The 20559-nt window shown below is 41.8% G+C and overlaps 1 protein-coding gene across 3 annotated transcripts; it reads left to right on the forward strand.

The window, feature by feature from the left end:
• LOC8054300 lies at positions 5742 to 18824 on the forward strand. Of its 3 annotated transcripts, none has more exons than XM_021450120.1 (18): positions 5742 to 6304; positions 7099 to 7162; positions 7318 to 7422; positions 7899 to 8083; positions 8586 to 8756; positions 8844 to 9089; positions 9215 to 9309; positions 9940 to 9997; positions 10193 to 10381; positions 11364 to 11423; positions 11512 to 11594; positions 12940 to 13253; positions 13371 to 13462; positions 13562 to 13691; positions 14856 to 16024; positions 16110 to 16393; positions 17220 to 17390; positions 18353 to 18824. In XM_021450120.1, the coding sequence occupies exons 1-18, from the start codon at positions 5993 to 5995 to the stop codon at positions 18486 to 18488; spliced, it is 3864 nt and encodes a 1287-aa protein (XP_021305795.1). In that variant the 5' UTR covers positions 5742 to 5992; the 3' UTR covers positions 18489 to 18824. The 3 variants fall into 3 exon arrangements, with proteins under 3 accessions (XP_021305795.1, XP_021305799.1, XP_021305796.1); XM_021450121.1 differs by having other exon boundaries at positions 5743 to 6304; positions 17223 to 17390; XM_021450124.1 differs by lacking the exon at positions 17220 to 17390.

Here is a 20559-nt window from a genome sequence, read left to right on the forward strand (position 1 = left end):
GACCTTAGAGTCTTATTTTTTCTACATCTTTCTTCAATAAATATACTACCACATCAGCAAAATATTATAAATAATATGTAATTAATTGTCTTGGACTTTGTGATAGAGTCTTACATTGGGAGTGCCCTTAGCTAGTACGGGGAGAAAAATTTTATACGAGAGACCTAGGTTTTTCTAGGGTTTGAGAGACCTCGGCGGCGACTTCTACCGGCGAGGGAACCACACCGTTTTTTGATTGGGGATCGAGAGATCGTGATCGGGGCATCGTGCTTGGGCTGATCACGGGGTCGGCTCTGCCCGACTACCCGGCCTCGGCGCGCTCTGCTTTGGTCTAGGGCCACTCGACAATCCCCATGGCTGCTGGGTCCCCTAGGATGGGGGTCCCGAAGGAGGAGTTGGAGATGAGCGAACTGCTGAGAAAGCTTCATCTTAGTGAAGCGGAATAGGATGGCGTGTTCCTTGCGCAGGAGGTCCGGGACAGTCTCCCGGAGGTGAAGTGGATGGCAGCGGCTAAGCTTTTGACAACGAAGAAATTCAGTGTGACGTCGCTGGAGTCGACAATGCGATCTGCATGGAATCCTGCGAAGGAGGTGACCTTTCGTTTCATCGAGGAGAACCTTTTTGTCATACAAGCTTCTTGCTTGGGCGACTGGAAGAGAATTATGGATGAGGGACCCTGGTTGTTTAGGGGTTACGCTCTGATGCTAGAAGAGTTTGATGGATCGACCACGGTGCCGAGTGTTATTCCCGATCGGGTCATGGCTTGGATTCAGATCCATAAATTACCTCATCTTTACCGCAATGAAGCTATTCTGAATCAGTTGGCGGCGAAGGTGGGGGAGGTGCAGGAGGTGGAGACAAGGGCGATCAATACTAAGAGCGGGGATTTCCACCGTGCCAGGGTGTTTTTGCCAGCAAAAAGAGCTCTGGTCCGGGTGGTGACCCTTGCGCCGGAAGGGAAGGAGAAAATTTACCTCCAGGTCAAGTACGAAAAGCTTCCCCGTTTCTGTGGACATTGTGGTTTCATGGGACATACCCTGCTGGAGTGTGGAACAGGCGAGCATGCCAGGGAAGAGGTGCAGTTCGGGGACTGGATGGTTGCAAGCTGGGAAACCTGGCGTCCGGGCACACCAAGACTCCGGACCTATGCTTATGAGGCTGGTCGCGGAGAACAAGGAAAGACTTCGGCAAGGGCTGGTCGTGGTGGTCGCACTGCTGCTAGAGGGAGAGGTAGAACTCCAATGTGGAGGGAGAAGGAGAAGGTGATCCCGTCAAGTAACTCGGGGTCCAGGAAGCGTGCGTTAGACGGAAGCACTGTGCACGGCAAGGAAGATGAAGATTTGGCGGACACTGCGTCCAGCCCGATCAAACCGGCAGCACAGAAGGGTGAGAGCGCTGAGCCATCCGTTGGTGGGGAAAAGGGGTCAGGCCCTGTGCCTCCCCCGCCTCCACCATATTACTCGCCAAGGGAAAGGAAGAAGGCAAAGAGGGGGCAACTTTTCGATGACAAGATGCAGACGGATAAAGCGGGCTCCATGGCGGAGACCTGCGAGGAGCAATGAGTTGCCTCTCTTGGAACTGTCGCGGCCTTGGCAACGCAGCGACAGTCAAGGAGCTTCGCGAGCTAGCGAAGAATGCCACCCCTACTATTTTATGTGTCCTGGAGACTCAAGTGCATAAGGCACGTGTAGAGGGGTTAAAAAGTACGCTAGGCTATGACAATGCTTTTGCCGTGAGCAGCGTCGGTCGTAGCGGTGGTTTGGGTATTTTTTGGAACAACAATATCAGTGTGTCTTTATTACCGTATTCACAGTACCATATCGATGCTATCATCAAAGAGGGTGACACTGACCCTTGGAGAATTACCTGTGTGTACGGGGAAGCCCAGGTTGGAGAACGACACAAGATGTGGGAGCTAATTAAATTCATCAAGTCTACGTCTGATCTACCTTGGGTATGTATTGGTGATTTTAATGAAGTCTTACACCCTTCAGAACATGATGGAGTGCAGGAACGAAGTGCAGCACAAATGGCAGCTTTCCGTGATGTTGTTGATGTGTGTGGTTTCCTGGATATGGGCTACTCTGGTCGTCCATGGACTTTTGAGAAGAGGGTAACAGGTGGATCATACTGTCGTGTGCGTCTTGATCGTGCACTCGTGACAGGGGATTGGTTTGCTCGCTTTCCGATGGCAATGGTTCAACATAAATCGGCTGCGGCGTCCGACCATGGTCCGATTGTTTTGTCCTGGAAGGACGAGGAAAGAATTCAGAAAAGATCGAAGTGTTTCAAGTTTGAAGTGATGTGGGAGGATCATGAGTCCTTCACGCCGACTTTGTCGGAGGCCTGGGAGAACGAGGGCTCTGCGGCGTCTATGCAGGATCTCCAGAGGAAACTAAAGGGCGTCTCAGCAAGCCTGAGTGGCTGGGAGAGACATACTTTTGGCAACGTGAGACGGGAGTTGAAAAAGCTAAAAGATGAACTGGCGAATATGCAGCTGTCACCAGATCGAGTAGGACCTTCCCATGCAGAAATTAAGGTGGTGGAAAAAATAAATGAGCTCCATCACAGGGAGGAGATTATGTGGCGGCAAAGGTCGAGAGTGCAATGGCTGGCTGCAGGGGATAAAAACTCAAAAATTTTCCACCTAAGAGCTAGCCAGAGGCGGAAGAAGAATATGATCAAGGCACTAAAGAGGCATGATGGAACTCTGACTTCTGACACGCAAGAGATGAACGACATTACGATAAATTTTTTCAAGGATCTCTATACGTCAGAGGGTACAAATGACATGGATGCGGTGCTTAGCAAGGTTCCAAGGAAGGTGACAGTAGAGATGAATGAGGCGCTGATCGCACCCTTCTCTGAGAAGGAAGTGAAAGAAGCCCTTTTTCAAATGTTCCCGACGAAGGCGCCGGGACCAGATGGCTATCCTGCGCATTTTTTCCAGCGCCACTGGGACCTATGTGGCAAGGAGGTAACTGAAGCAGTTCTTGCTGTCTTATGCGGGAAGGAGGATCTGACATCCATCAATGACACAATTATTGTTCTCATTCCCAAGGTAGCTAGCCCGGAGGAGCTAGGTCAGTTTCGTCCAATCAGTTTATGCAATGTCATTTACAAGATTGTTTCTAAGGTTGCCGCCAACAGATTGAAAGTGATCTTGCCAGACATAATATCTGAAGAGCAGTCGGCTTTTGTTCCTGGAAGGCTTATTACTGATAACATCATTACGGCTTATGAGTGTTTGCATTTTATGAAGCAGAAGAAACCGAGCGAACTCAGATGCTGTGCTCTGAAGCTGGATATGAAGAAGGCCTATGATCGTGTAGAATGGACGTATCTACAGGCTATAATGACAAAGTTGGGTTTCCATCAACTTTGGGTACAGTTGATAATGAGGCTAGTGTCTTCAATCTCTTTTTTAGTTCAATTGAATGGAAGTTGCTTAGAATCTTTTAAACCTACAAGGGGCATTCGTCGGGGAGATCCTATCTCTCCTTATCTGTTTTTGATTGCAGCAGAGGGCCTCTCGTGCCTGTTAAAATCTTATGTTCAGTCATCAGAACTCAAGGGAATTATGGTTGCGCCAACGGCTCCGATGGTTAGCCACCTACTCTTTGCAGATGACAGCCTGCTGTTTTTCAAAGCTAATAGAGAGAGTGCGGTTTTGATCAAGAATGCCTTGCAAGTGTATTGTGCGGCCTCGGGTCAGCAGATCAATGAACAAAAATCCTCTATTCACTTTGCAAAGAAATGCTTGATGAGTATCAGAGTTGAGATCAAGTCTGTCCTGAATGTCTATAATGAATGCTTGAGTGAGAAGTACCTTGGGATGCCCTCTGATGTTGGTTCTTCATCAAATGGAGCTTTTAAATATTTAAAGGATAGAATTTGGGCTAGAATCCAAGGGTGGATGGAGCAATGCCTTTCATCTGGAGGTAAAGAAGTTTTGATTAAGTCGGTTGTCCAAGCAATTCCGACTTATTCTATGGCATGCTTTAAGCTTCCCCGGGGCTTATGCAAACATTTGACAAGCTTAGTGCGAGGTTTCTGGTGGGGCAGCAAAGAAGGAAAAAGGAAGACAAGCTGGGTGGCTTGGGATGATATGGTGATGCCAAAGTCTATGGGAGGATTAGGTTTCAGGGATTTTGAATCATTCAACTTGGCCCTACTAGCCAAACAAGCTTGGCGCACTCTAAAGGAACCATCCTCGCTGAGCTCGAGGATTCTAAAAGCTGTTTACTTCCCAAACACAGATTTCTTGGGAGCCAATCTGGGCCAGTCGCCCTCTAAAATCTGGAGGTCGATTCTTGATGGTAGGGAAGTGTTGCAATTGGGCTTGATCAAGAGAATCGGTACAGGTGAGACCACCTCAATTTGGAGAGATGATTGGCTGCCGACTGATAGCCTCCGGCGGCCGATTCAGGGAGAGGCACCAAATCAGCCACAACGAGTCAGTGAATTGATCATCCAATCGATGGCGTCTTGGGACACTGACAAGCTACATCAGTTTTTTACGCCAGCAGATGTGGAAGTTATACTCAATATTCCGTTAAGTTATAAGACACAAGAAGATTTTTGGGCCTGGCATTATGAGAAGACAGGGGTGTTCTCTGTTCGATCAGCTTATAGGATGCTGAGCCTGAGGCGATTGCTCGTGGAAAATGCGATGAGATCAAACAGAAAGGAATCAGAACGGGAGTGGAAATTATTATGGCGAGTTCAGGTCCCTCCAAAAGTTAGTGTGTTCTTGTGGAGACTGGCTAGGACCTCACTGCCGTCAGCAGATGTTCTACATCAACAAAACATGGCAGACCACGGGCGCTGTCAAATTTGTGGAGCAGATGATTCGTGAAAGCACTCACTGATGGAGTGCCATATGGCCAAATGCGTTTGGGCTTTGGAGAAAGAAGAACTTGTTGAGCATGTCTGTAGGACGCAAGATGCTGATGCGAGGGGATGCTTGACAAGATGGTTTGATACGTTACCACATGATGATGCGGTACGAGTGGCTGTCACACTTTGGGCTATCTGGTATGCAAGAAGAAAGGTGATCCATGAAGGTATTTTCCAGAGCCCGCTCTCGACTCACAACTTTATCAATGAGTACTGTGATCAGTTGCAAGTTAGCAAGCCACAGAAGCAGCCAAAGCTGGGCGGGCAAGCTGGTCGGTGTTCGACCTGGATCCCGCCAGCCGCTGGCCAAGTAAAGATAAATGTTGATGCTGCCCTGTCTAAGAACTCGAGAAGGATAGCAGTAGCAGCCATTGCAAGAGACTGTGAGGGCAAGTATCTGGGTGCTTCGGGTCTTGTCTTTGAAGGAATTACAGAGCCTGAAATTGCTGAAATTTTAGCATGCAGAGAAGGTTTGGACCTTGCTTCGGATCTGTTGGTCACTTCTCTCCGTTTGGCTTCAGATTGCGACAATGCCATCAGGAGTCTGAAAGGAGATGGAATGGGTCCGTATGGGCAGATTGTTAAAGAAATAAATGATAGAGCTAGAGTTTTCTCAGCTGTGGAGTTTGTTCATGAGAATAGGCAAGTGAACATTGATGCTCATTGTATCGCTAGAAGCCTAGTTCTCGCTGAGACAGACAGGCATGTCTGGTTTGTCGAACCGCCCTGCGGCGTCTGTAACTATGTTAACCTTCCTGGTTAAGGAACGAATAAAGTGTGTTGATCTCAAAAAAAAAAAAAAACTAGTACGGGGAGACCTTTTAACCAGAGTCCCTTTCGTCCCGGACCATGCCCCGCCCAAGGGCCAAGTCCCTTCCCCGGTTGCGGCGCCCGCCTCCTCCGCGCAATATGACGCGCGCCCGCGCAAACCACCCGCCTTCGCACTCCCCCGCGCGGGAAACGTGAAGTGAAGCTAATCCAACTCCAACACCACCTCCCGCTGCACTGTACTCCTCCTTGACTCCTTCCCAGCTCCCGAAACCCAAACCCTAGCTCTGACCCACCGCGATTCCCCATTTGATCTCTCGTACCGATGGGCGGATCCGCTGATCCTGAGGCGCCGTCGCCGTCTCCGTCTCCGGTGAAGCCATCGCCGCCGTCGGCCGACGGGAAGCAACTGAGGAGGTGCGTGCAGTCGAAGCTCTCGTGGGGGCTTGTCAAACCGGCCGGCGGCGGCAGCGGAGGTGGAGGAAAAGGAGGCGGCGCCGGTGAAGCAGGAAGAGCAGATGCGGAGGCTGTTCCTCCCGTGCCTGCGGCTGAGGAGGCGGCGGCGACGGAAGTCAGAGAGGAGCCGGAGAAGGGGAAGAAGAAGAGAAAGCCGCGAAAATCAGAGAACGCGAAGAAGGTACATTGCCCATTGCAGCTGCTGATTTGTGTCTTCTCGTTGAATTGTGCAGGTGGAGAATACAATTTCTGTTGAGTCGAATGTTGATAGATAAGCGTCTTGCCTTCTTCTGCTGTTCGATCCACTTAGTTTGTCTAGGTGGATACCATGCCATTGTTTTGTGTTATGTACATTTTTCTGGTTATTGCTGATGCCCGATAATAATGCACTTCAACTTGGATAAGGAGGTGGAGTAATTCTGCAACCAAGCGAACCAACTAGGTAGCTAAAATCCTACCTTGGATAGCAGTCCACAGTCCACACGCCAAACTTAGTCTCTCCCGACTTAAATTGAACTACATCTGTTTCATTTTTTTTGAAAGGGCCTGCAGAACTTTGGTCTTTAAATTTTGTTTTGGGTACTTGTTCATACTTTGTACTACATCTGTTACTTCATCAATACTCCCTCCGTTCCAAATTGTAAGTTGTTCTGGCTTTTTCTGATACATACTACGTATCTAGACATAGTGTATATCTAGGTCCATAAGAAAAGCCACGTATCTAGAAAAGCCAAAAACGACTTACAATTTGGAGCCAAAAACGACTTACAATTTGGAATGGAGGGAGTAGAAATGATGGAACGCCACCCCTTTTTTGGTATGTTTGTCTTTATGCCTCATGTCTAGCTTTTAAGATAAGAAAATATGTATATGTATCCTTTCATTCCAACAAATAGGTACCTGTTTGCTATTCAGTTCACCTTTTTTCTTGTGCCTCCAGTTAAAATAGTTATTTTCTTTGCCAAACTTTTGTAGCCCTCTTCAAACAAAGAGAAACATTGGCAGGATCCTGCTAACAAGGATGAAGTCATTTTGGTTGGTATGTCGTCCTGATACCTTTTTTTTTGCAGAATTAGTCATTTCTGTAATCCTTCACCAGTCTGGTCATCAAATTTTGCTTGTTATTTTGTACAAGAAGCAATACAGTCGTGCTGACAGAATTCTGCGTTTCAATGTTGCCCCGTTGAAATTTAGATGAAAGCCCTCAGAAAAAGCAACGTAAAGGCAGAAAGCAAGATGCAATACCGAAGGTGCCTAATGCTAGCAGAAAGCGTTGCAAGATGTTGGAATCTCCTGATGGTTAGGTCTTTCTTTTTATTCTATTTTCTTTAGATGGTACTGATAGTTAGTTGGAACCCTCTTATCAATACTCACACTTGTTAAAATTTCCCAACCTGTTAGTTTGCAACTTTGCATTATAAAGAAGTAGTAATGATGTTATACAATCTGCAAGTTTGAAATGGTAGACTTTGCATTATATCGCTGTGTGAAAACATTGTTCGAATATCGAGAAATTTTATATTTACTTGTGTAGTATTTAAATCTGTTTTTGATTGTATACCTGCTGCATAGAATGATGTTTCAGTACACTGTATAACACATGCTGTTGTTTTTCTTATAATGGATATTGTGGTGGTGATAATAAATATTCCAAAAATTGCATGTATCTCCGTTTTCCCACTTATATCCTTCTTATTATACTATACAATTTATTGAATATTATTTGTGGGTTATGATTTCTCTATCAGAGTGTAAATAAATATTTTGCTCTGAAGGTCCTGGAAGCTGTCAGCAATTGCATATCAGCCAGATTGAAGCCGGCTCGCCTGTAGCAGCGCCAGTAATAATTGACATTGATTTGATGAGTACGCCTTCTAAAGCAGGACATGTTAATCCAGTCAATCAGGATATATCACCGCTGAAAGTTGACCTAAGGTCAGAGGCGAAGATGGCTGCAGAGGTATGATCCATCGGCATTGGTGAGATACATTGTGTGTTATTATGCTGATGTTTTTAAGGTTGTATTGTTTGCTTTCCCTTTGACTTGTTTCTCATTAGCTTGTTTCAAATCTTTTTAGGGGAATGTTTCAAATCTTGTCTATTATTTGATAAATTAATTGATGGCGTCTCTACCTCCTACTATTGTCACAATTAATGCTAGTCTATGTTTACATCTGTTTAAATGACACCCTATGAAACAATTATGGGCAGAGAGAATGCTTTGCGCCTATGCCATATCTTCCTTTTCATTTTCCTCTCCTTGATCTTTCAATGTTCAGTAGCAGCTTGTTATCTTAAATATATTTCTATCTCCATACAAGTGCTCTAGTTGCAACTCTAGTTGTTTAAGGAAAAAAGCTTTTCTCATTGCAGTTGCCCACTTTTTAGTTGACTTTGTGTTTACAATATTGTTGCATATGTTATTTTTTCAATATAAAAGTATATTATGATTTAATTGCCAGGAAATTCGAAGGTTATCATCTGGAAAGAAAATTCACCCTTTCTTTGCTTCTCGGAAAATGAACAAATGTGCTAACCAAGATCAAGATGTTATCAATATTGAAAATGTGAACGGTTGTGATTCTGAGAGGGATCCACCATTTTATCCTATTCATGTTGCGTACCAATCAGAGGTATGCCAAGCAAATGCATTTTTTGTATATTTTCTCAGAAGTTATATCATTACCCGTGGTCAAGTGAAGAGAAATGCTTTTTTGTAGGCCAGTATACCTATCCACTGGAGTAGTTGGATAATCACTGATCTGTCTTCCTTTGACACTGATACTGCCTCTCTTAAAAAATCCGTGTCATTCTTTGAGGGCTTGGTTAAACCACTGACAATAGAAACTAATTGCAAGAGGCATTCTAATCAACTGGCAGAGCCGATTCTTGCTGAGTGTACAACTTCAGGAATGCCTTTTCCTATTACTGACAAGCAAAGTGAACACAGCTGTCCTTCAGATGCGGTAGAATTTCCTGTTCATCCAACATTTTATACATAATAAGAGCTATCTTTGTTCTCTCATAGTTTATATTGTTCCAATCATGCACTGATTTGAAGTTATGCTTGACAACTGTTTGAACTGTCCAGATCAATGTGGACGACCAGAACTTGTTGATGCCTGGTGCTAGTTGCCAAGCTTCTCTTCTTGATCTGAATGTAGAGCCAGAAGTTCCACAGAATGGGTAATCAGCATTATGTATATTTTCCCTAAACGTTGCAGTTTCCTTCTAGCTTGGTTCGTTAGTATTTTCACAACAAAATTGGAATGTTATTAGTTCTTGGAATCTTATTAGCCAATGTTGATCAGAATGACGATGCCAATTGGCCAACAGCCCATGCTATCAATGCATCAGCTATTCCATGGTAATGTCTGGGCCTGCACAAAGAGTGAGGGTCACTCAGCATTAATATAGTTTGTTTCTCTTCTAAAGAATGAAGACTGAAGGTCCAAAGTACAGCCAATAAGGATTTTGCTTGTCCACTGAGATATGAAATTCCCTCAAACTATCAATGGATACTTTTTTTTTTCTATTTGCTTTTTGGTAGTCAAGTCAAATGAAGTTGCAGCCTTGTTTTATTTTGTAGCAGATTTTAACTTGTTTGTACCTCACTAATCAATTTACAGGGACTTGCTGTCCTCATGCTTGTTCTAAGCTCCTATCTCCTCGTCAGAATCCACCTAACTATTCATCAGAAACTTCAGGCTAACCAAAATTTAATCCAAATGGACGTATTGGCAAAATAACTGGTAGTTGTTTTTTTAATCTTCAACAAATCTTTAACTGCACATAACATAGTATTTTCTGTCGCAGTTGTCAGCCTACCCATCACCTATGGACTGACAAGTACCGACCTGAAACTGCGGCTCAGGTGAATATCACTATTTGTGTTTGTACCGTCCTTTGTGCATAATGTGAAGATAAGCAATTGTGCAGCCCATTTCTCAATTATCGCTTCTAGTTCATTAGCCTTTTCTGCTAAAATGCTTCATTTAGGAAAGTGCAGATCAATGTTTGTAGTATGCTTACATTTTATCTTAGGTTACTGCTATATTTGGTTAAGCAGGTATGTGGAAATAATGAGCATGTAAAGTTTCTCGCCGAATGGCTCAAAGGTTGGGATGAAAGAGGCCACAAGATTGGAGCTGCTAATGGGGACACTAATGGTAGCTCATATCAAGATGAATCTGATTCAGATTATTCAGAGAGTGCTTCTGATTGTGAAAACACACTTCTAATCACTGGACCAGTTGGGGTGAGTGCCACTAAAGAATAATTGGCATTTGAGCTGCATGCTTCATTTAAATGCCTTTGAGCTAGTTTGTCGTGTATATACCGATGCTAGTAGTGTTTTTTTTTATGAATGTGTGTCTGGCTGTCTATAGCGAATCCCATCCTAAAGGACACCATCCCAAAAGGGGAATGTTTCAAGGATCAACGAGCCTTTTTCTGGAAACTACTATGTGAGGCACAACATGCACACTGACCCGGGTGCTTTGGGTTTTGCTTTGGAGGAGCATTGGTTGTGGGCTTTGGCTGGGGCCGGGCTTTCATTCTTGGCAGGTCCCCTCCAAGCCAGCCAGCCCCCCCCCCCCCCCCCCCCCACCCACCCACCCAGTTTGTAGCCTAGAGGTAGTCTAGCTTTGGTCGCCTTTATATTTCCACAGGCGCGTATGTAAGGTTGTTAAAGTGGAGCGGTGTGCTGTGTTGTACAGGGTCTCTTTCCCCTTTTTCTTCTTAATATAGTGAAGTGGAGTTCTTCTGCGTTTTCAAGAAAAAAGCACAACATGCACACTGACCAAGGAAGTACTATTTTGAAGAAAAAAAAATCAAAGTGAAGTGACCATCTATACCCTCAATTAATAACATGATACAATTGCTTCTGTTATTTCAAAGCATTTAATTGCTAGGAGACAGTGAAAACATAACAATAACTTGACTTTTGATATATTCAATAGACAAACGTTGTGGAATGTATTTTCCTGAGGCCATTGACACATTCTAAAACGTAGGTAGTAGTATGTTTACTTGGACAAAATATTTACTATATGACTTGGCTGTTACATAAAATCTAAGCACGGAATTCTGCACCTCCTATAACTAATTCAAGAATTGTTCTGTATATTTGCAAGCACTTGGCTATGTCTCGGTGTAGTTATACCTATGTACATATATATAACCTGGATATACTCTCATTCGTGTCTATGCTACTATGATATCTTTGTTCTTAAATTCAGTGTGGAAAGTCGGCTGCAGTTTTTGCATGTGCCAAGGAACAAGGCTTCAATGTGATAGAGGTAGTTTCACCAGCATTTCTTTCTGAGAAGTGCAAGTCTTCTGCTTCATATGCTTGATTTTACTGATTAATGTTTGGCATTATTCTAGGTAAATACATCTGACATGAGAAATGGGGCTTATGTAAGGCAGAAGTTTGAGGAAGCAACTAAATCACATGGCCTTGAAAAATGGTTTGTACAGCTCCTATGTTTTCTCACATCCTGGCTTGTGATGCTTCTATCCATTCACGCTGCAGCCTCAGCCACATCTTTTAGTTAATAATATGTTAGTCTCTTGCTTTCATGAAGATGCTTAGCATTTTGCACTACCTTTGATTGTCATGGCTGCCAAGCTGTATTCTTGGGTGATAACACATCCTGTATAAGTTATCATAGTCAGTTATGGATTTACCAAGAATAATCCAAAAACATACCTTTGAGGAAGAAAGCGCTTTACTTTTACCGTGAGGGTTGATTGAATCAATGTGTTTGTGCTTGAATATAAAAAATACTGCTCATATGAAATAGCACTAGCATTTAAGTCCTTCATATCTGTAGGATTACTTTCAGAATATCAGGGCATAACTTGGCATTGAAGAATGCAACATGGTGAGGCATACTTAAGGAAAAATAAGAAGTAGACATAACATCGTGTATCTAAATTTCATGCAAAGTCCAGCAAGATGAACTAATTGAAGGTCATGTAGGATATAGTTGCATAAACATAAGTTCATAAATTGGGCAGTATGTAGTAATTCAGGAAATCAAATGGATGTCCTAGTAGTTCTGTCAGAAATTAGTAGTTCAACCAGCAGCCAGACATTACTTTTCTAACCTGTAAAATTCTAGCTTAGTAAGTATAGTTCTGGAATTCTATATGTTCGACAAATACACTTGTATGGATTGTGCAGATTTGAAACTAGCCTTGTTTGTTTGCTTTTTGTAAACTTGTTGGGGGAAGGCCTAGCCTGTGAGCCTGTGCCTACCCTGTGTTCTAAAAGGCACAGCCTGTGTAAGGTCCATGGACCTATTTGTAAATTTACAAGGTTAGGAGGTAAACAACCTCCATCCTTAGCTATAGAAGGACCTAAGGGTCAATTGGGTGGGGGACTCTCCCTAATTGCTTTCTTGACTCTTTCTGTCTCTCTAACCTCCCTCTCGCTCCTTGTTTATGTTTAGTTCCCGACACTTGTCACCTTATTATATAGAACTGTATTGTACAATTTTCAAATCAAGTGTTTCTAGAAATAATCAATGCACTATATTTGATCTTCCGAGGAATAGAAACAGTAGCATGCGGGAAAGAACGCCTGCAGGGAATGATGGTATAAGGAATTTGGGGCACATGAAAATAGCAATGACCATGCGAATAATGTAGTAGCTAGGTTAAAATGCTGTGAAGTTCTTTTCTACAGAAGTAGATATGCAATGAATTGTAGGTTAGGCTCTAATAATATGTGCATTTGTCTAACATTTCACATGGTTGCCTAGTTGAAGCAAACATACCTTTGAATCCTTTTTTTAATCTCTTGTACAGGTCACATGAGGAGGTTATGAATCCACTAAGGGATGATTCCTTGGATCCAGATTCACGAACTCCTGATAGGACTGAATACCAACATTTGATGTCCTGTACTACAAGAGTAATGATTGACTGTGATCAACCGAAATCACCTGTAGGATGCTACTCAGGTTTGAAGGCCTGTGATGAACCTCCTAAACAAGTTGCTAACAAGACACTCATACTATTTGAGGATGTGGATACTGTCTTTGATGAGGATCGTGGGTTTATTTCAACCATACTTAAGATGGCAGAGACTACAAAATGGCCAATCATACTGACTAGCAACAGTGAGTATTTTATCCTTTCCTTTTAGGCTCTTACAGATGGCCTTAATAGTTTCAGTCAATGTGGTACTACTACACTAAAACTCTTGTTATTTTGTCCATTATTCGTAATTTGTGAAGGGAAGGATCCGTCTTTGCCGAATCTTTTGGATCAACTTGTTTTGAATTTCAAATACCCATCGACCTCAGAGCTACTTCCGCATGTTGCCATGGTAAACAATCTCCCCTCCCTCTCTCTTATAGGCTGAGATCACAGAGTTCTTTTGCTTGCCAGATTTGTTGAAAGTTGACTGTATCCTATCTTAATGCAGATTTGTAAATCTGAGGGACTGAATGTCACTGTTCCTCAGTTAAAGCATGTAATTGATATTTGTCTAGGTGACATTAGGAGGACAGTGATGCTTCTGCAGTTTTGGTACCAAGGAAAGCATCAATTCACAGGTTTGATGCTTTACCAGGAAAATTTATCCATATTTTTTTGTAGTTATGTTGTACTGGCTCATTGTTCACTTCTTTTAGATCTTTCACGTTTCAGTATGTAAAACTTACTATGCTTCTTTCTCATCGTATTTGCTTCTGCAATTGGTTTATGAACCTTCACCCTTGTTAAACTATGTTTAAATGATCCTTCGATAAAGCAAAGATAGTGTCCAATAAACTATGGTACATCAATAAAAGCTAGCTATTTATGGGTATTTGGCTCAATAATAGTCACCTCAATCCAGAATGTAATGTGTTTTAGCTTTATCGTAATTCGTAAGTCAAATTTAGCTTCTTTAACTTTGGCCATGTTTACAGATAAATGCACCGACATCTGCTGCAACATCAAATTAGTTTCATAAAATCCACCATGAAATATGTCTTGATAGTGCATTTATTTGCTAATTGCTATTATATTATAGATGGTAACACAATTTTCTATGGTCAAAGTTAGAGAAGTTTAAGTTAGAATAAGGATGGGGATGGCCCTCCAAATGGATACCCGTGGTTCTTCTCTAGTGTAATTTAACGAACTAAATAGACAATTCCTTTCCTCATTTTTTTCATTTAGTTCATTTAGTTACACTAGAGAAGAACTGCGGGTACCCGTTTCCGCTTGGAGCACCGTCCCCATCCTTAAGTTAGAACAAAACTGGAACACCTTACATTTTGGAATGAAGGGAATAGATTGATGGGGTTTGTCGCAGAGCATTGCCCTGCAACAGCTTTAAGGATATATCATGATTCATGAGTTATTGTGTGAAAATATGTTAGTCACCTTATAAATCTAAGCTGGGCCTAGGTGGTTCTTAATTTACTAGGGCTTGTTCCTGGCCTAAAATGGACTTCATTTATAGAAAGTTTTATCTACATGTTGCAGATACTTTCCTTCATTCTTTCAGTAAGTGATGTGGGTGTTAGATCTGTCCGAATGAACTGTTGGCACCCCACACTAACAGCTGTGTGCCCTTGTGGTTCCAGAAGAGCTGTTCTTGTTATTTTTCCATGTAATGCCTTAGCTGGTAGTTGAGCTTGATTTTTTTTTTCTTTTCTGTTTTTGTTTCTTTTGCAATCTCATGCTGTGTTAACTCTTGAAGTACTGATCATGTCCTGTTCTACTTTCAGAGAGGCCAAAGGAATGTTCGTGCGGTCCTTTCTCGCTTGATTTAGACGCTGTACATTCTACAGTACCAAAAATGTTGCCATGGGAGTTCCCTTGTAAATTATCTGAAACATTATGCATGGAGGTAGACAAAAGTATCCTTTTGGCTGAAGAAAAGGAAAAACAGAAGGAAATATCAGATCTTGAAGGCCTGCAGTTACAAGTAACAGCATCTTTGGTCAAGGGAAGAAGCGCAGCTAAAACAAGAAAGGCTAAGAAATCCAAGTTGAAGGCCCACTCGACTGAGCATAATGATATTTCACCTTGCAAGAATGAACTTGATGATTTCCATGATCTTCCAGATATACCTCTTCCATCTGATAAACAAATAAAAAGAAATCGGCATTGTTCACTGCTATTATCTGAGTCCGATGATGATCCAGCTGATGTAGGTACTGAAAAACATGACATATTTACTGTTACTGAAGTTGGTTTCTTTCCACAACCTTCAGAGGTGCCTCCTATACATGGGCAAGGGATTTCTGATCAGTTCTGTTTTCCCGTTGAATCACGAGAGACCTTTGAAATTGCTGATTCTTTCCAAAACCCACCTGAAAGCAACATGTATGGGTCCATTTCACAAGTTTGTGATACATTTATGTCACAGGGCGTGTCATGCGTACCTGAGTCATCCTTAATTGTGGAAGGCACATCTGCATCCTTAAGTGGCGATGAATTTTTGTCAAGGGCAGTGTCTAATGATTTTTCTGCCTTTTATGATGGTACATACACTACGTCCAGAATGGTATTAGAAGACACTGACTCTGTGAAGAATCTAATGGTTGAGCGACAGAAAGATGTGGAAGATGTTGTTGGTGAGACAAGTGAGGCTTATATGGAATTGTTTGGGAGGAATGAACAGGCAAGCTGTTCAACTGCTGGGTTTCAATTGATGGATGAATGTAGTCGTGCTGAAAGCATCTGGCTGCTCTCTGGCCAAAAAACTAAGGACTCTTGCAAGGTTGAACAAGTACAGGACACTTGGAACAGGCTACGAAGTTGCTGTCTTGAATTTTCCAGTGAGGCTAATCACAACAGAGCAGCTTCTGGAGCTTTGAAGCTTGCCTCAGAAGTGTCTGATTTAATATCAGAATCAGATCTCATGCTTTCCCGATGCTACCCTCTTACTGAGGTCAGGCATATTCTCTTTTGCTTGCTTTAAAGATTCATATCTCTGAAATACAATATTTGACTCTAGCATTTCTAAATTTGTGCAGGATATGTTGGATCCATTTTCAACTCCTTGTGCTGAGCCAGATGATTCTTCTTGGTACAGCAAACAGTTTGAGATGGGATCTGTATATGCCCAGCATGCTCTTTGCATTTTCTCAAGGAATTCCCAAAAAATAGATGGTAGTTCTGTCGATTTATCACAAGAGTTGTTGTTTGCCAGTACAGCTGCCGTATCCCTTGGTAAAATTATCTGTTCAGGATTCAGGAATGCTTGTGGATCTACGGACATTTCTCATATGAAAAATCCAACTACCTGTATTTCTAAAAGGTAAGTAACGTGATTTCCTTCCAGTAGGTTAGTTGCTTGTATACACTGCTTTCATATAGCTGGTTATGTTGTATAGAACCGTATATGTTCCCTAATAATCTGATTTGTATTGTGGGTATAAATTAAAAAATGGGCAGCTTATTTTAGTGGTCAAAATAGTAAATAGCTACAGTAATGTGTGTCAATAGAAGATTATATAATGACAAAAATGCTGGCGGTTTTATCCATTTATAATTGTCTGTTAGTTATTATCTGTATTAGATATCTTAATTGGAAATATATGTGATCTGGTACCTGGCCTATCCTGGAAAGCTATTATCAGCTTTTTATCAATATGCCCCTTGAACCTTACATGGTTGCTTATATTGCCACATTTGATGTAATTAGCAAATCCAAGTCTATACTATAGTGATAGATTGTGGTTTCATCTACAATTCCATTGCACAAAAAATCTTTATATTTTTCAGTTTCACTACAGGCTCTTTCTGACAAGATGGTCACTTGTCAGACATATGAAACTGTCATGGTAAAAAATCCTGAACACCTGATTGTGTATAAATTGTACTCGACTTAAATAGATTTGACTTGTGAGTATATTTTGTGTTAAATTAGCCAGGACTAATTAAATAAATGTGCGTGCTCTTTTTGCATACCACTTGACGATTCATTTGAAGCACTAGCATGCAAGATGCTTAGCTTCTTCTGAGTCCCCATAAATTTGGTAGGATCCTCTGATATTGAACTGTTGATGATTTATGACTCTCTTTTTTTTTGGTTAATCTTCACATGGAGAATTTGCATGATTAGCTAGTGCCAATGCTTTGTGCAGGGAGCGGCATGTTCATCTTTGCGAAACCCTGTCTCCAGTAGTTCCTCCAAAGTTGTTGCATTCATTGAGAGGCCCTGCTTTTGTTGATTATTTGTCTTCAATCAGCCAGATCTCCCAATTAGAAAACTTGCGACTCTCTGAAAATAAAGTCGTAAACAAGCAAAGAAGGTGAGGTTTATATCTGATTATGTGTCACCCTATAGAATTTTCTTGTCAGAACTCTGCCATAAAATGGGAACAAATAGCCACAGCAGCACATCGGAATCTAAAATGTTATTCTGCACTTTGTAACTTTGTTACTTTGCTGAGTCTTATGATGTTAGTATGGTTTTTGTTCTATAGCGCCTGACAATCAGAGGAAAGTTAACATTGAATCGGTCCTTTTTCTTTTTGTTTAATAAAATCACCTGGCCTACTCTTCTGAAACACTTTAAATTATAGTCATCATATTGCATGCTAGAACTCTTGTCCACTGAAAGCAAAAAATAGAGCCAACCTCTTCAGGTTCTGGTGGGCAAACGAATACAACTTTTGTGAAAGTTTTTTTTTTGCACAGCTAAACATATATAGCAAGCGAATTCAATTTCTGTGAAAGTTTTTTTTTTGCACAGCTGTTAAACTCATATAAATATATAGGCCTTGTTTAGATGCGAAAAGATTTTGGATTTCGCTACTGTAGCATTTTCGTTTGTTTGTGGCAAATATTGTCTAATTATGGACTAACTAGGATCAAAAGATTCGTCTCGCGATTTACAGTTAAATTGTGCGTTAAATTGTGCAATTAGTTTTATTTTTATCTATATTTAATGCTTCATGCATGTGTCGAAAGATTCGATGTGATAGGGAATCTTGAAAACTTTTTGGTTTTTGGCGTGAACTAAACAAGGCCTAAAAAAACATGTACACCAACCAAAACTACCTGATAATGTAGGTGAACACCAGGATTTGCTATGTTTATGCAATTTTGTATTTGCCCCATTCTTCTCAATATTTTTTTATTTAAGTTGGAACACATGGAAACCCAACAATCTTCCCCTTACAAATAGTAATTGTGTGCAATTTGTGCTGTTCAACTGAATTTGCCACCAACTGGAGTTTACCATAAACATTACCTTTCCGGCTTGTTGCAGGTCCCGTCAGTCAAGACATTACTTGAGTTCTGGTGCACTTCCATTTTCACCTGAGGATGTTGTATTATTAGCAGAAAGCGGTTGTTTCGGTGGCAGACGCGAGAAGGTTGTAGAGCAAGCACCAGGCAGTACATAAGTTAATAAACTGGTGCTGATGTTGAGCGGCAGCATTTCTTTCCCCCTCAATTTGATTAGAAGGCAATAGGACGATGGGTTGGCCGAGCCATTTTTGTAGTTGCAGTCCGTGATCCCGGAGCCCGGTGCTGGAGTCGGAACCGGAACGGGTGCAGTTGATCGTTCCATGGTATCATCGCCTTGTATGGTGTAATGCATGTTGTCAGTGTTGTCATGCTAATTTACATTTATCCCATGGGAACATGGGGTATTTGAGCTGGTGATTCTAACCAATATATAAATTGCACACAGGCCCCACATGTCATGATAAGTCTAAGAGACATATGGCACATAAAAAGGGAATCCAAGTTCGGTACATATGATATGATTCCTCTTCGTCACATAACATTCCTCGGTATAGCAGTCACTGGTGTGTTGCGACGTACTGGACACCCAATTTTGGGCAAGAGGTAGGCATAGTCCAGCTGTACAAGTACAAGCATGTTGCAAAAAACGGCACAAGTAGATGAAATTGGACATATCGTTAGCTGTTAGCGAGGAATTGGACATCATCGATGGATCTGGCGGATAGCGGTATGTTGATTAGGGATAGACCTTTACGAGCATTTCGTATGTGATGATGTTCTCCTTGTTTCTAGAAATTGTAATTCAGTTGTCATGCTCTAGTCAGCTTAGGGATGAGTTGAGACCCGGGTGAATCACATGTCTGGACAAACCCTTTCCCCGAGTCTGTAAGGGGCTGTTTTGGTTCTCTGCATCCATCGGAACCAGGCTGGCCGGATGCAGGGTAGCCTTGTTTGATTGCTTGCTGACGCCATTGGGTCAGGCTCCGGCCATGTAGTAAGGTCTTGTTTACCTCCACTCCAAAACCCAAAATTTTTCAAGATTTCTCGTCACATCGAATCTTTAGACGCATGCATGAAGTATTAAATATAGATAAAAATAAAAACTAATTGCACAGTTTGGTCGAAATATACGAGATGAATCTTTTGAGTCTAGTTAGTCTATGATCGGACAATATTTGTCACATACCAACAAAACACCTACTGTAGCGATTTTGTAAAATATTTCGTAACTAAACACGGCTGTGGCTAGGCTCGGCAGGAATGTCAAAATCGGCCATTCATACCAGGCCAGGCATGCTGGACATAGGGATTAATCTAGTCATAATATATTAATGTATGATTAGTAAATATCAAGTAATATTAATATGTTTTAAAGATGTTTAAGACATAATTAGATAAAATAAGAATTTTTAGAACGTACTCCCTGCATCCCAAATTGTAAGTCATTCCAAAAATTTTGGAGAGTCAAAGCATTTTTACGTTTGACCAAAATTATAGAGAAAAATACTAATATTTGTAACGTAAAGTGAGTATACTATGAAAATATAATTAAGAAAGAATCTAATGATACCGAGTTAGTACCATAATAATTATTATTTTATAATATAAATTTGGTCAAATTTAGAAAAGTTTGACTCTCCAAGATTCTTGGAATGACTTACAATTTGGGATGGAGGGAGTATTTGTAAAAAAATAAAAATCATAATCATTTTATATTTTTTAATCTCATGTAACATATCTTTATGCAGGTAACCAAATAGTATCTCTTCTCAGTTAGACTGAACATATCTTTATGCAACCAACAGTATCTCTTCTTAGTCAGACTAAATAGATACAGTCAACCAAACATGACTATGTTACATCTCTTCAACCTATCCCATGTAAGCCGGCCAGGCTTCACCAAACATGACTATGTTACATCTAAAGTTGAGCATGCAGCCCGCGGGCCAAAGGCACGGCCCAAAGCACGGTCATTTGGCCCGGCCCGAGCACGGCACGACCCGATCTTAACTGGTCCCGGGCCGGTCCGAAGCACGTTGTGGGCCGTGCTTGGGCCGACCCTTCGGCCCGCTGCACGGCACGACACGGCACGCTTTTAACAGCAGGCACGGTGTCGGCACGGTACCAGGAAATTTGTGAAACTTGAAGTATCAGGTTCTATGACTTGTGAAACTTGTGACTTTTGGCAAGTAAATATGATCTGAGAGTATATTGTGTTATGTGAAT

The sequence above is a fragment of the Sorghum bicolor genome, chromosome 1, assembly GCF_000003195.3.
Source record: "Sorghum bicolor cultivar BTx623 chromosome 1, Sorghum_bicolor_NCBIv3, whole genome shotgun sequence".
NCBI lineage: Eukaryota > Viridiplantae > Streptophyta > Magnoliopsida > Poales > Poaceae > Sorghum > Sorghum bicolor.